The 17020-nt window shown below is 40.0% G+C and overlaps 1 protein-coding gene across 1 annotated transcript in view; it reads left to right on the forward strand.

Annotated features, from left to right (window-relative positions):
• The first annotated feature begins 5662 nt into the window (after positions 1 to 5662).
• LOC122439290 (adhesion G protein-coupled receptor E3-like) overlaps positions 5663 to 17020 on the forward strand; it is a 37394-nt gene continuing 26036 nt past the window's right edge. The window contains exons 1-6 of the mRNA XM_043464371.1: positions 5663 to 5738; positions 7980 to 8030; positions 10376 to 10528; positions 13328 to 13474; positions 14518 to 14664; positions 16196 to 16257. Coding sequence (XP_043320306.1) covers positions 5705 to 5738; positions 7980 to 8030; positions 10376 to 10528; positions 13328 to 13474; positions 14518 to 14664; positions 16196 to 16257 — 594 coding nt within the window. The 5' untranslated portion in view covers positions 5663 to 5704. The remainder of the gene's footprint in view (positions 5739 to 7979; positions 8031 to 10375; positions 10529 to 13327; positions 13475 to 14517; positions 14665 to 16195; positions 16258 to 17020) is intronic.

Here is a 17020-nt window from a genome sequence, read left to right on the forward strand (position 1 = left end):
TGATGTCTGTGAAACTGGAATATCATACTGCATATTATATTAGCAACCGAACACACATTCATCCTTTGTTTGCACCCTGAGTTCTGCAAAGGAAGAAAATGGGGGAAGTGGGTTTTTGCACCAACATGCATCAGGGTGCCACCCTTCAGAGCTAAATAATCTAGCCTGAGAAAAAATACCCATCAGTATCTAGGAAGCAAGTATAGCAACCAGACAGCATATAATTAAAGCACCCCATTTCTCAGTGCATGTTATTTTATAAATGTGGGGAAAACACTAAATGCTGGTATAAAAACTCTGGAAAATTATTTGACCATGTCTACTGTACCTCATGCGAAGAGTTGACTCATTGGAAAAGACCCTGATGCTGGGAGGGATTGGGGGCAGGAGGAGAAGGGGATGACAGAGGATGAGATGGCTGGATGGCATCACTGACTCGATGGACATGAGTTTGAGTAAACTCCGGGAGTTGGTGATGGACAGGGAGACCTGGCGTGCTGCAATTCATGAGGTCGCAAAGAGTTGGACACGACTGAGCGACTAAACTGAACTGAACTGTATCTCTGTGATCTTTATCCCTATATATAGTTATCTATGTATACTTTTTGCTGTGTGTGTGTGTGTGTCTGTGTCTGTAATTTCACTCCTAGACATATTCCCAAAAGAAATGAGTACCCATATACACCAATAGATATGTATGGATAAATAGATTGGGACATATTCACGGAATGGAATCCCGTGAATTCCATGAAAAGGACAAAGCACAGGTACATGCCCCAGCATGGATAAATCTAATAGACACTGATTAACAAAAGAAGAGCCATTGAAGAGACAACGGATGGTATGTGTCTACTTATATAAAGTTCAAGAGCAGACAAAAGTAATCGGTGGTGGTGGAGATTGGTTAATTCCAGCGTTGGGAGGATGGTACTGACCAGAAGGGGGCATTGGAGAATATTCTGAGGGGCTGAAAAGATTTCCCTATGTCGATTACCCTCCCTCTGGAGAAAGGAGATTACTTCCTGAGACACTAGCTTGCTGTACTCCCTCTTTGCCTGACAAAGAATAAATCTGCTCTTTCTTTCTCCTTCAAAACTCTGTCTCCATATCTCATATCAGCATTGTGTACAGAGAACCAATATTCTGGCATCAGTAATGGTCTTCTGAGTGTATACTAATCTACAAACTCATCGAGTTGCATATATTCATTATGCACAGCTTTTCTTGTATGTAATTAGCCTCCAATTAATAAAAATAAATGGGAAAAAATTACTTAATTAAAAGAAAAGAAAATAGAAATAGCCTTCTGTGGATGAAAGGCATTGATCTGGTCTCTGATGAAAGGAAGTAAGATTTAGGTGGAGAATATAGCATGATCAAGTTGTTGTTGGGCATATGTTGGGGCCGAGAGGTAAATGCAGAGAGAAAGGCCATGCAGAGAGAGGTAAGTGCAGAGAGAAATGGTAAAAGAAAGGTAAATGCAGAGAGAAATGCTGAAAGTGGGACATTCAGCATCTCATAAACTTGGACCTCCATCTAGAAGAGATCAATTCAGTAATTTGATAACTTCATCTTTGTAGGACTTGACCGAAAAGCAGCTTATAAGTAATAGCTAATGTGAAGACATCTATAGCTAAGATATTTCTTTAAAAAGCAGAAGAAAAGAGACTTCCTTCTTCTAATCCTGTCCCCTGCTCCCCCCAAATTTGCAAGTCTATTTTGGTCAAAATAGCACATCAGACTGGAAACTAACACCATGGTACTCTTGGCCCTGCTCGGACTTTGCATTTCCAACTTGGCTGGGTTGTTGGTCCATGAACTAAATTCTGAATATTGGCCCTGATGCCCACTTACTCTGGAACTCATCATTCTCCTTTATGTGTCAAGGCTTAATTTATCTCTCCAGCACCATCTGAAATCACATATCCTTCAAGAAACCATTTATTGTGGATTATCAAAAACACTAATTTGAAAAGATACATGCATCCTAAAGTTCATAGCAGCATTATTGACAATTGCTAAGATATGGAAGTAACCTGAGTGTCCATCAACAGATGAATGGAAAAAAGGTGTGGTATACACACACACTGGAATACTTCTAAGCCATAAAAAGGAATGAAAATTTGCCATTTGCAGCAACATGTATGAACATGGAGGGCATTATGCTAAGTAAAGTAAGTCAGGCAGAGAAAGACAAAAACTGTATGATATCATTTAGAGATGGGATCTGAAAAATACAAGAAACTGGTGAATATATATGATAAAAAAAGAAGCAGACTCACAGATGTAGAGAACAAGTTAGTGGCTACCAGTGGGAAGAGGGGCAACGTGAGGATGGGGGAGTGGGAGGTGCAATAGTGTTTTTGTTGTCACGTTTGGGAGATGGGACTGCTAGCCTCTAGTGGGTGGGGCTTACAACAGGCTCCCACAGCAAAGAATAATCCAACTCCAATGTCAATAACCCCAAGATACAGAAAAAATATGCAGAGCATAATTAAAAATTTTCTAATATTAGTAGGAGCTCTGAGCATAGAGCTTAGATAAAACTTTTATTTTCTTCTTTTTTAAATCCATGTTTCTAAGATTTATTTTTTTTTTTTTAGTTGGAGGTTAATTATTTTACAATACTGTAGTGGTTTTTGCCATACATTGACATGAATCAGCCATGGATTTATGTGTGTTCCCCATCCTGAATCCCCCTCCCACCTCCCTCCCCATCCCAGCCCTCTGGGTCATCCCAGTGCACCAGCCCCGAGCACTTGTCGCATAAGAAATGTACTTTAAGATTTTTAAACATCATTTTATTATGAAAACTTGCCAAGCTGCAAGAATTTTACAGTGGATGCCCATGTACCTAAGAGAGGCTGGGACCTGGGACCCTTTGTTGCAGTGGTTCCACCTGGACAAGCATCTGCCTGAACAACAAAATGCAAAATGGGACTAATAACTTCACACATGCACAGATGGGGGCAAATTATGAACAAAAAGATACAAAAAGGCCACAAGCCAATTGCCATTTCTGAGGTGTTGGAGCAAAACCAGGTCCTGCACATGAACCTGGAATCTTCAGTGAACATCTTACTTGTGTTTTTACAATGTATCTCCACGTCTGCATTGCCCTCTCGCTTCATTCATTCATTTTTTTAATTAATCTATTTTTTTATTGAAGGATAATTGCTTTATAGAATTTTTTTGTTTTCTGCCAAACCTCAACATGAATCGGCCGTAGGTATACGTATATCCCCTTCCTTTTGAACCTCCCTGCATCTCCCTCCCCATCCCACCCCTCTAAGATGATACAGAGCCCCTGTTTGAGTTTCCTGAGCTGTATAGCAAATTCCCGTTGGCTATCTCTTTTGCAAATGGTAATGTAAGTTTCCATGTTACTCTTTCCATACATCTCACTGTCTCCCCCCCACCATTACCCAAGTCCATAAGTCTATTCTCTATGTCTGTTTCTCCATTTTTGCCCTGTAAATAAATTCTTCAGTACCATTTCTCTAGATTACACATATACGCATTGCTGCTGCTGCTGCTAAGGTGCTTCAGTCGTGTCCGACTCTGTGCGACCCCATAGATGGCAGTCCATCAGGCTCCTCTGTCCCTGGGATTCTCCAGGCAAGAATACTGGAGTGGGTTGCCATTTCCTTCTCCAATGCATGCATGCTTGCTAAGTTGCTTCAGTCATGTCTGACTCTGTGTGATCCCATGGACAGCAGCCCAGCAGGCTCCTCTGTCTACGGAATTCTCTAGGCAAGAAGACTGGAGTGGGTTGCCATTTCCTTCTCCCATATATGTGTTAGAATACGATATTTATCTTTCTCTTTCTGACTAACTTCACTCTGTATAATAGGTTCCAGGTTCACCCACCTTATTAGAACTGACTCAAATGCGTTCCTTTTTATGGCTGAGTAATATTCCATTGTGTATATGTACCACAACTTCTTTATCTATTCATCTGTCGTTGGGCATTTGGTTGCTTCCATGTTCCAGCTATTGTAAACAGTGCTGCAGTGAACAATGGGATACATGTGTATTTTTCTATTTTGGTTTCCTGAGGGTATATGCCTAGGAGTGGGATTGCTGGGTCATATGGTGGTTTTATTCCTTTAAGAAATCTGCATACCATCTTCCATTGTGCCTGTATCAATTCACATTCCCACCAACAGTGCAAGAGCATTCCCTTTTCTCCACACCCTCTCCAGCATTTATTGTTTGTAGACATTTTGGTGATGACCATTCTGACTGATGTGAGGTGATATCTCATTGCAGTTTTGATTTGCATTTCTCTAATAATGAGCAATGTTGAACATCTCTTCATGTGTTTGTTAGCCATCTGTATGTCTTTGGAAAAATGTCTGTTTAGGTCTTTTTCCCACTTTTTGATTGGGTTGTTTGTTTTTCTGGTATTGAGTTGTATGAGCTGCTTGCATATTTTGGAAATTAATCCTTTGTCAGTTGTTTCATTTGCTATTATTTTCTCCCATTCTGAGGGTTGTCTTTTCACCTTGCTTATAGTTTCCTTTGCTATGCAAAAGCTTTTAAGTTTAATCAGGTCCCACTTGTTTACTTTCGTTTTTATTTCTATTACTCTAGAAGGCAGGTCATAGAGGATCTTGCTTTGATTCATGTCATCGAGTGTTCTGCCTATGTTTTCCTCTAAGAGTTTTATAGCTTCTGGTCTTACATTTAGGTCTTTAATCCATTTTGAGTTTATCTTTGTGTATGGTGTTAGGAAGTGTTCTAATTTCATTTTATTTACAAGTAGCTGTCCAGCTTTCCCAGCACTATTTATTGAAGAAGCTGTCTTTGCTCCATTGTATATTCTTGCCTCCTTTGTCAAAAATGAGGTACCCATAGGTGCATGGGTTTATTTCTGGGATTTCTATCTTGTTCCCTTGGTCTGTATTTCTGTTTCTGTGCCAGTACCATATGGTCTTGATGACTGAAGCTTTGTAGTATGATCTGAAGTCAGGAAGGCTGATTCCTCCAGCTCCATTCTTCTTTCTCAAGACTGCTTTGGCTATTAGGGGTCTTCTGTGTTTCCATAAGAATTTAAAAAAAAATAAATAAAGAATTGTGTAATTTTTTGTTCTAGTTCTGTGAAAAATGTCATTTGGAATTTGATAGGAATCACACTGAATCTGTAGATTGCATTTGGTAGTATAATCATTTTCACAATATTGATTCTTCCTACCCAAGAACATGGAATAGCTCTCCATCTGCTTATGTTATCTTTGATTCTTTCATTAGTGTCTTATAACTTTTTGTGTAACAGTTCTTTTGTTTCCTTAGGTAAGTTTATTCCTAAATATTTAATTCTTTTTGTTGAAATAGTGAATGGGATTGATTCCTTAATTTCCCTTTCCAATTTTTCATTGTTACTACATAGAAATGCAAGTGATTTCTGTGTATTGATTTTGTATCCTGAAACTTTAACAAACTCACTGATTAGCTCTAGTAATTTTCTGACATTCGTCTTATTTTTTAAAATGCATTTCAGAGTAAGTTGCAGCCTTCAGTTGACAGTCTCTGTTTCTGTATTAAAAAAAACAAAAAACAAAAAAAAACCTGCTGTTCTCTTTAGTTTCTCATTAGAATACTAGAAGATCGTCCCACAGTAGCTGTTACAAAATCCCCAACTCTCCTTGAGAAACACCAGAGATAAAGACATATAAATTCCTGTTTCTGCTTTCATTTTGTCATGATGGCTCGAAGTCTCTTTTTGCCTTTGAGAGGTAAGTCGTTAAAATGTTTTATTCTCTCTTAAGGAAAACAGTTATTGTATATTAATGCATGTGTATAGAATCTAGAAAAAAGGTACTGATGAATCTATTTGCAGGGCAGGAATAGACACAGGCACAGAGAATGGGCTTGTGGTCACAGGGGAAGGCAGGGGGTGGGAAGGCCAGAAGTAGGTGAGACAAATTGAGAAATAACATTGAGACATATGCATTATCATGTGTAAAATAGATAGCTAGTGGGGAGATGCTCTATAACACAGAAAGTGCGATTTAGTGCTCTGTGACAACTTTGAGGGGTAGACTGGGGTGGGGGGCAGTGGGGGCGAAGTTCAAGAGGTGACATATGTGTACTTACGGCTGACTCACGTTGTTGTATGGCAGAAGCCAACACAACATTGTAAAGCAATCATCCTCCAATTAAAAGTAATTTACAAAAATAAATAATAAAAAATTTTTTAAATATATTTTATTCTCTTTAAGTAGAAATAGCAAGGACACTTCAAATCTCATACTCTATCTTGTTTTCAACGTTGTGGCTTGGGCAGGGGGCACCGCTTGGTTTGTTCTTTTAAACCATGGCTGAGGTATGTCTCCTATGGAAATACCTGGAGGAATTAAGATGGGGCACTTCAAAATGATTTCATCAGGCAATGGGGCTCTTCAAAGCTTGCGATCCCTTACATTCCGTCGTACAAGGATAGGATCGAACAGAGCTTCTGGGGTGGTGGTTGTGTTGTGCTCAGTCATGTCCTACTCTTTGCAACCCCATGGACAGAGGAGCCTGGTGAGCTACAGTCCCCTGGATTTTCCAGGCAAGAATATTGGAGCGGGTTGCCATTTCCTTCTCCAGGAGATCTTTGCCACCTCATCTCCTGCGACTCCTGCATTGGCAGGCAGATTCTTTACCACTGAGCCAACTGGGAAGCCCTTGCAGAACATGAATCTCATGTAAAGATGGATTCTCTCATGTCAGGGCCAGGTTTTTGGCATGGAAAGCTGTCCTGTGCTCATTTTCCTTCCTGAAACAGTTGGATTCTTCCGGATCTATTTGCTTAGTGAGCCAGAATTTCCAGACTTGGGTCGTCTAAGTCTCCGAGCTGACCACTCAGAGCCTGCAAATTGCTTGTAAATTTACTGAGCATGCAAATTGCTCGTAAAATTGCCATGTTGCTCTTTCAGTATGAACGTACCTTGATGGGAACTAAAAATTGATGAGTATCTTTCTTGTTTCAGAGGAATCACATTTGCTTCCTGCTCCTAATTTTGGAAGCCCCAACATGTATTTTATAAAACATATTAAATTGCTCCTCATTCCATGCTATGTGTTTTTGTTTTTGTTTTACTAAAAATACCAAGAGGACTTCTAGAATTATATTTTTTAATTTACTTGCCCATGATAAACTCCTCTAATTGTCCAAGTCCTGTGACTTTCTTTTTTTAGCCACACTGGGAAACACAGGATCTTAGTTCCCGGACCAGGAATCCAATCCAGCCCCTCAGTAGTAAAAGCGCAGAATCCTAACCACTGAATGACCAGAGAATTCCCCAACTCGTTTGACTTTTATGAAACACATGTCCAGTGAGAAAACCTAACTTCCTTTTTATTTTCAGATAGAATAAACTGCTAATGAATGTTAAATTCAACAACTGATGAAGCCACATTTTGCTACCTATATAACTATATAGGGGCTTCCTTGGTGGCTCAGACGGTAAAGAATCTGCCTGCAATTCAGGCGGCCCAGGTTTGATCCCTGGGTCATGACAATCCCCTGGAGAAGGAAATGACAGTCCTCTTCAGTATTCTTGCCTGGAAAATCCCATGGACAGAAGAACCTGGTGGGCTATAGTCCATGAGGTCGCAACTAACTTGAAGACTGAGCAACTAACACTTTCACTTTGCTTTCTTTCATATACTTATAAAAGGCATTAAGGTAAATATTTATTTGTCAGTATTATTCAGCTTTCTAAATTTTTCTGTTTCATCCATTTTTATCCTTGACATCTCAAAAATATTTTTATGAATCTGTGAATGTTTTTTGACCATGATCAACTGACTTTTAGCTCTCAATGACCAAACAGTCTCTAGAGGGCCAAAATTGTGTTGAATGTGTTCAATGTGTTTAGAGAAACTATTCAAGAGCTATTTTGGGGAAGGAAAGTAAAGCCAGCCTCAACAGATTCAGGCCACCAGAAAGTATTTAAAAAATTAAACTCCTCTTTTGTTTTCTCCCCCAGGACTTTCCTGTTTAATTTTCTTCCTGAATATTCCTAGCTCATCATTTCAAGGTATGTGGGTGATGGGCAGAATGAATCTGGAATAGTTTGTGTAGCCTGTGTTTCTACAGATGTTCCTCTTTTGCTGCTGTTGTTTTTTCTTTTTTTTTGAACCGCACCCCGAGGCATGTGGGACCCGAGTTCCCTGACCAGGGATCGAACCCATAGCTCCTGCACTGGGAGATGGAATCTTAACCACGGGACCACCAGGGAAGTCCCCATAGATGTTTCTTTACAAAGCAGTTTGGGGATAAGCAGAACAACTTTTGCTCTCCCCAAATTCAGACTTAAAAAGAAAAACATGGAAATGGTAAGCATTTGCTCACACTCATGTGACTCTCCAAGTAATTCTAGCCTTCACAGTTTTTCCTACCACGCTATATTTATGACACTTAAAAAGAAATCGCTTTATTGGCTCATTCTTATGTGTAACTGAGGCTATTTACACAAAGAATCCACAAAAGTCAGGAGAACAATTATATAGAAATAATAAAGAGAAAACTATTCTGTACAAGTCTTTCTGTAGACATATGTTCTCATTTTTCTTGGGGGAATTTCTCTAAGAGGAATCACAGGATCATAGAATGACCAAATATGTAGAATTATTTTCTTCATCTTGTAAATGATAAAATGAAAGCAAAAAATTAAGAAAATGCAATGTATCCTGGGAAACTGCAAATTAAAAATCATGAGGCTTGCTTGGTGGTCCAATATAACTCTGTTTTCACTGCAAGGGGCATGGGTTTGATCCCTACTCTGGAAACTAAGGTCTCGCATGCTGTGGCCTCCTGGTCAATAAGAAAAAATAGTAAGGAAGTATTATCTTCATGAATATTTAGTGGGAGATTGCTGTGAGACATTAAGTTTTTAAGATTACATTTTAAAAATTTTCTTTTTGGCTATCCTGGGTCTTTGATGTCGCATGGGCTTTTCTCTAGTTTTGGAGAGTAGAGGTTACTCTCTAGCTGTGGTGTGAAGGCTTCTCATTGTGGTGGCCTCTCTTGTTATCGAGCATGGATTCTAGGGCACTTAGGCTTCAGTACTTGCAGCACATGGGCTCTGTAGTTGTGGCAAATGGGCTCAGTTGCTCCAAGGCATGTGGGATCTTCCTGGACCAGGAATCGAACCCATGTCTCCTGAAATGGCAGGTGGATTCTTTACCACTGAGCCACCAGGGAAGCCCCTAAGATTACATTTTGAACTTAGGGATGATCAGTCTGTCTCCCTGTTCACTCCTGTCTACTGTTCCATGCCAAGATGGTCTCCATCTCATGACTTGTCCCACTGCTCTAGAAAGCCTTCTGCTAGAGACTTCCCTGGCTGTCCAGTGGTTAAGACTCCACACTTTCAACACAAAGGACCCAAGTTCAATCTCTGGTTGGGGAACTAAGATCACACATGCCATGTGGCAGGGTCAAGAAAGAAAAAAAAAAAAAAAACCCACCTTCTGCTAGATTTTCTCATACTTAGTCATCTCAGCCACACTTGCCCTGGTCATCCTACAGAATTTCCCTTCCTGACCCTCTCTGAGCCTCTGGCTTCTTTTTTTCAAATTTATTTCTAATTGGAGGATAATTGCCTTATAGTATTGTGTTAGTTTCTGCCATACATCAATATGAATTAGCTATCAGTTCAGTTCAGTCGCTCAGTGTCCAATTCTTTGAGACCCCATGGACTGCAATATGCCAGGCTTCCCTGTTCATCACCAACTCCCGAAGCTTGCTCACACTCATGGGTGTACATATGCCCTCTCCCTCTTGAACCTTCCTCCCACCTCCCACCCCATCCCACCCCTTTAGGTTGTCACAGAGCACTGGGTTTGAGCTTCATGCTTCATACAGTAAAATTTTCACTGGCTATCTAATTTTACATATGGAAATGTATGTTCCAATGCTACTTTCTCAATTCGTCCCACCTCGGGCTTCTTCCTGTGGTTGTTCAGTCGCTAAGTTGTGTCCAACTCTTTGTGGCCCATGGACTGCAGCACACCAGACTTCCCTGTCCTTTACCATCTCCTGGAGTTTGCTAAAACTCATGTCCATTGAGTTGGTGATGTCATCCAACCATCTCATTCTCTGTCACCCCCTTTTCTGTCATCGCCTTCTCCTCTTGCCCTCAATCTGGCTTCTTACATCTATTTGCAATCCTTTCCATATGGGATAAGTTGTTCCCTTTTCCCCTCATAAAAATATAAGCTCTGTGGAACCAGGACCTGGAGTGCTTCATTAACAGGTGGGTAAGAGAATGGTAAACCAGGTGCTGGGAACCTAAGGAGTACTCTGTAGTGGACTGAATGCCTGCATGATAGGATAGTGACATGGCCTGAACTCACTCATTTGACCTTTATGGATCCTTAGTCACAGATGTGAATGAATGCCTGGATACCCAGGCCTGCCCTTCGAAAGCCACCTGCACTGACACTGTGGAAAGCTACTTCTGCACCTGTAAATCTGGATATCAATCAAGCAATGGGAAGAAACATTTTAATGATCCTGGAGTGACGTGCATAGGTGAGTGGTATTTCTGTAAGAACATTCTAGAAAAAAAGTAGGTCTACTCATCCTTCCTATTGAGAGATTGGACCTAAATTTTTATAATAACTGATCAAATCAATGGCTTTGATAGTGGAGACCTATGTGCTAGGCATGAAAAACAATTTTTTGTTGAATAGCATTAAAGAGCCCTTAAATTCTTTAGCTCAATAATCTTTTTGTTTAGACAGCATAGTCTTTGGATCTAAGTATTAAGTAAGAAGGAATGTTACCAGGGATGTATAAAAGGGGTTTGTCCTCAATTTGGAATATTTTAAAGTCCATATTAATAAGGGGTTGGCAGACATGTGTAGCCTAATGAGTTTTTCTCATTTGGAAATGTTGTTCAGTTGCTAAGTCATGTCTTACTCTTTGCGACCCCATGGACTACAGCATGCCAGGCTTCCCCATCCTTCAGTATCTCCCAGAGTTTGCTCAAATTTGTGTGCATTGAGTTGGTAATGCTATCTAACTGTCTCATCCTCTGCTGCCATCTTCTTCTTTGGCCTTCATCATTTCCCAGCATCAGGGTCTTTTCCAATGAGTTAGCTTTTCACTTCAGGTGGCCAAAGTGTTGGAGCTTCAGCTTTAGCATCAGTCCTTCCAATGAATATTCAGGACTGATTTCCTTTAGAATTGATTGATTTGATCTCCTTGCTGTCCAAGGGACTCTCAAGAGTCTTCTCCAGCGTCACAATTCAAAGACACCAATTCTTTGGTGCACAGCATTCTTCATGGTTCAACTCTCACATCCATATACGACTACTGGAAAAATCATAGCTTTGACTATACAGACTTTTGTTGGCATTGGCAAAATGATGTCTCTCCTTTTTAATATGCTGTCTAGATTTGTCATAGCTTTCCTTCCAAGGAGCAAGTTTCCTAATACACTAAAAAAAAAAAAAATAGAGTTCATACAAAATTTTTTTTACTACCATTTTGCATTTTGGGGTTTCAAAAAACAGTTAGCACTTACATTTGTGTTTATAGCAAAAAATTAATGAAAAGGTTATAAAGATTTGTGCCTGGGAATTTGTTTTCATTATATGTTCTAACATGTTATTTCTTCGGTTTAGAAAGTAGTTTTTAGAAAGTGTTTTATAAGAACTGAGCTTCTAAAACACTCTAGTGATTTTTCAAATTTTTCAAATGTTGCTCCTGATTTTTTCAAATGGAGAAATCAACTCATTTTAAAAAGCTGTTTGTATACTTATTTTTTAAGTAGAGAGAAATTTTCTCAGGAGTAGGATTATGGAATCATATGATAACTCTATTTTTATTTTTTTAAGTACTCCACACTGTTTTCCATAGTGGCTGTATCAATTTACATTCCTACCAACAATGTAGGAGGGTTCCCTTCTCTCCACACCCTCTTCAGAATGTATTGCTTGTAGACTCTGAACGTAGGAATACCAACTGTGATCAAGACACACAAAATGGGGACTCATCGTAAAGTCATCAGTTCTTCTATTGTTTTCTACACAGATGAGTTCTATGTATGCTCAGTTACTCAGTCACATCCTGACCCCATGGACTATAGCCCACCAGGCTCCTCTTGTCCATGAAATTTTCCAGGCGAGAATATTGAAGTGGATTGCCATTTTCCTCCCCTAAGAGATCTTCCTAACCCAGGGATCGAACCCACATCTCTTGTGTCCCCTACCTTGGCAGGTAGATTCTTTCCCACTAGCACCACCTGGGAAGCCCAATGAGTTCCATTCTGTTTTCTAAATCTTACCTCCCTGTTTCCTTTGGGAATTTCTTGTATGATGTTTTCATATTCTCTTACACTTTGTCACTTCCTCTGAGACATATTTTCTAAACTTACACTTTAAAAATCTACTCATCACTCTCTGTTCCTTCTACTGTTTTTTAAACAATAAATAAACATGTACGTTAGTTAGTCGTTCATTCATGTCCAACTCTGCAACACCATGGACTATAGCCCACCAGGCTCCTCTGTCCATGGGATTACCCAGACAAGAACACTAGAATGGGTTGACATTTCCTTCTCCAAGGGATATTCCCAACCCAGAGATTGAACCTGGGTCTTCCACAGTGCAAGCAGATTCACTACAGTCTAAGCCACCAGGAAAGCCCATATTAAACTATTTTTTTAAGTAGTATGTATTAACTATTTTTTTAAGTAAAAAAATTTTTTTGAAGTATTTATTGTTGTTTTTCAGTCACTAAGTTGTATCCAACTCTTTGCAACCCCATGGACTATAGCACGTCAGGCTTTTCTGTCTTTAACTATCACCCAAAGTTTGCTCAGATTCATGTCCATTGAGTCAGTGATGCTATCTAACCATCTCATCTAACTGATTATTCTACTCTTTAATTTTCCCTGTTGGCAGTTACCCTTCATAAACATGGTATTAGGGTTTCCCTGGTGACTCAGACAGTAAAGAATCTACCTTCCTGACATCATCTTCGTGGATGGGCTCCTACACTAGAAAAAAAATGCTTTGTATACTCCAATAAAAATTGATATACAAAATGGAAAGTAAATATGAGTAATCCTGTTCACTGCTCTGACACTGGCTGACCATCTCAGTTAGGTTGGCACTCAGTGGTTTTCTAGAGGCAAAACTTTCAACTGTATATTGAGACAGTCTTGAGCAAACCAAGGTGAGTGCCTTGAAATGCACAGACTGTGACCTGTGTGTGGTGGACATGCCACAAGCGTGGCATGAGGAAGTGAACTCATGGAGCCCTGAGTGGCCCCATGGAGCCCTGTCACTGACTGATTCACTTGTCATCCTTTTCCTGCCACAGATAAGGATGAATGCCTGGACACCACAGCATGCCCACCGACAGCCACATGTCAGAACACCCGGGGAAGCTACTTATGTGTCTGCAATCCTGGGTTTGAGACACCTGATAGGAGAACTCAATTTACTGGCTCCAGAGGAACTTGCGTAGGTAAGCAGATTCTCTGACGCCTTCCGGTGAAAATTTCCTTAGAGAAATGGTTGAGCAAAACAAACAATGCGTCAGTACAGATCTTACTTCAGTATGCTAATAACCCTTCAATTCCTCAATATCTGAACACTGTCATTTGATACAGCTGTTTGTGTGTGCACAACATGTATGCGTGTGTACTTAGTTGCTTCAGTTGTGTTCAGCTCTTTGCGATCCCATGGACTGTAGCCCTCCAGGCTGCTCTGTCCATGGGATTCTCCAGGCGAGAATACTGGAATGGGTTGCCATTTCCTTCTCCAAGGCATATTCCCAACCCAGAGATCAAACCCTGGTCTCCCACATTGCAGGCAGATTCATTACAGTCTGAGCCACCAGGGAAGCCCAAATATGTTTTAAACTAATTTTTTATTTTTAATTAAAAAATTTTATTGAAGTATTTATTGTTGTTGTTCAGTCACTTAGTTGTAGCCAACTCTTTGCAACCCCATAGACTGTGGCACACCAGGCTTCCCTGTCTTTAACTATCACCCAGAGTTTGCTCAGATTCATGTCCATTGAGTCAGTGATGCTATCTAACCATCTCATCTAACTGATTATTCTACTCTCACTTTCCCTGCTGGCAGTTACCCTTCATTAACATGGTATTAGGGTTTCCCTGGTGACTCAGACAGTGAAGAATCTACCTTCCTGTCATCATCCTCGTGGATGGGCTCCAACACTAGAAAAAAAATGCTTTGTATACTCCAATAAAAATTAATTTAAAAATGGAAAGTAGATATGAGTAATCCTGTTCACTGTTCTGACACTGGCTGACCATCTCGGTTAGGTTGGCACTCAGTGGTTTTCTAGAGGCAAAACTTTCAACTGTATATTGAGACAGCCTTGAGCAAACCAAGGTGAGTGCCTTGAAATGCACAGACTGTGACCTGTGTGTGGTGGACATGCCACAAGCGTGGCGTGAAGAAGTGAACTCATGGAGCCCTGAGGGACCTCATGGAGCCCTGTCACTGACTGATTCACTTGTCATCCTTTTCCTGCCGCAGATAAGAATGAATGCCTGGACCCCGCACTGTGTTCACCGACAGCCAGGTGTAAGAACACCCGGGGAAGCTACTTATGTGTCTGCAATCCTGGGTTTGAGACACCTGATGGGAGAACTCAGTTTACTGGCTCCGGGGGAACTTGCATAAGTAAGCAGATTCTCTGACGCCTTTGGGTGAAAATTTTCTGAGAGAAAGAGTTGAGGTAAACAAGTGAAGGAAAACAATGCATCAGTATGGGTCTGACTTTGAACGCTAATAACCCTTCAGTTCCTCAGTATTAAACACTGTCCTTTGATATAGCTGTTTATCTGTGTTTATGTGTGCATAACGTGTATGTGTGCACACATGTTTATGAGTGCTCAGTCACTTCAATCATGTTCTCATCTTTGCGACCCTATGGACCATAGCCCACCAGGCTCCTCTGTCCATGGGATTCTCCAGGCAAAATACTGGACTGGATTGATATGGCCTCCTCTAGGGGATCTTCCCAATCCAGGGTTGGAATCCAGGTCTCCTGCGTCTCCTGCTTTGGCAGGCAATTCTTTACTCCTGAGCAGAGATGCGTTCCAAATGTGCAGCTCCTGTTAAGGCAACACAGAAGACTCCCCCTGGTGGTTGCCAATTTATTCGTATTTTAACTTGTCTTTCTGACTTCTGTTGAAATATTGAAACTTAGGGCAACTCAATTAAAAAACAAAAAAACAAATTATTTTATAAAAGAATAGAGACATATATATATATATATATACATATACATATATAGTTAACTTTCTGCACTCCTGAAACTAATACAACACTGTTAATCTGCTATACTCCGATATAAAATAAAAAGTTAAAAAAAAAAAACTGAAAAGATAACCCACATAATAGGAGAAACTATTTACAAATGATAAGATGGATTAGGGATTAGTATCCCTCAGCAAAATATTTGAATAGAAAAATAATATATTACTTACATGTGGATGCTAAGAATGTAACAAATAGATATATAACAAAACAGAAACAGACTCACAGATATAGAGAACAAACTAGTGGCTACCAGTGGGGAGAAGTAGGGGGAGGGGCAAGATAGGTGAATAGAATTAAGAGGCACAAACAAGTGTGTATAAAATAAATAAGCAACAAGGATCTATTATATAGCATAGGGAAGTGTACCCATTACTTTGTGAACATTTTAAGTGGGGTACAATCTATATAAAAATATTGAATCACTATGTTATATACCTGAAACTAATACAGTAATATAAATAAACTATACTTCAATTTTGGGCTTCCCTGGTTGCTCAATCTGTCTGCAATGCAGGAGACCCAGGTTTGATCCCTGGGGAAGATACCCTGGAGAAGGGAATGGCAATCCAGTATTCTTGCCGGGAGAATTCTATGGACAGAGGAGTCTGGTGGGCTACAGTCCTGGGGGCACAAAGACTCAGATATGAATGAGTGACTAACACACACACGAACACACACATATACACACAAGCACTTCAGTTGGCTAGCAGGCATGACAACCGCCAGGCATGACCAAGAAGCAGAAATCCCATAATCCCTTCTGTAAAGAAAGCTGGAAGGAAGTTGGAAAAAGGAAAAGTTGGGAGGGAAATTTTCCCAATTTCAGACTGAGAAGAAACATTTCTGTTTTTCTTTCTTTTTTTTTTTTGAATTCTCATTCTATTTCTAGAATTCAACCCTAGGTCCCCGCCCCCAACCCAAGTTACATTTTCGGAAGACTATAGGCAACAGGTATGTTTCCATCTTTGTAAATTTGTGTTTGGTGTCGACCACCAGTATGTGGAAATAAACAGTATTACAAATAAAACACTCTCTGGAGGGAATATGCCTAAATATAAAACATAAAACAAGGGTTCAAATCAACCCCCCACACACACATTCCAGCACACATACACATAATGGTCTCTGGGGATAAAAAGGTGTTTCTTGATACTAATATTTTTGCATCCTCTCGTATTTCTTCCATATTTTGTTTTATCGATTGCTTTCTTTCTGAGCAGCAGTGTATTGTTTGGAGAATATATGGCAGCCATGAAGTGTTCTCAGCCAACCTAGTTCTGTCCAAAATTAATTATAAAAAAAGAAACCATCTGGGACTTCCCTGGTGGTCCAGTGGTTAAGATTCCGTGCTTCCCATCCCTGGTCACAGAGCTAAGATTTCGCATGCTAAATGGCATGGCCAAGTTATTTTTTTTAAAAAGCAGTAAGCACCCACACCCCCTCAATTTAACCATCATTATGGTTGATATAATTTCACTGTTGCAAGTGCTGTATGTTATTGCAAAGGAATCTTTCAAAAGTGACTTACAAAACAAGCGTATGTTACATTGAGACAATACGGAAATCAATATTACACCCATAAGATGAATTTTCAAAATTCAGTCCTTTGTTTCATTAAAAGTTATTTGTAGTTTGATCTAAATTGTCCAGTGTCATATAGAAGTTATAGGACTTTAAAAACCTGCCTTCTAGACCATATAGATTAAAGTGCACT

This window comes from Cervus canadensis, chromosome 4 (assembly GCF_019320065.1).
Source record: "Cervus canadensis isolate Bull #8, Minnesota chromosome 4, ASM1932006v1, whole genome shotgun sequence".
NCBI classification, from domain to species: Eukaryota; Metazoa; Chordata; class Mammalia; order Artiodactyla; family Cervidae; genus Cervus; species Cervus canadensis.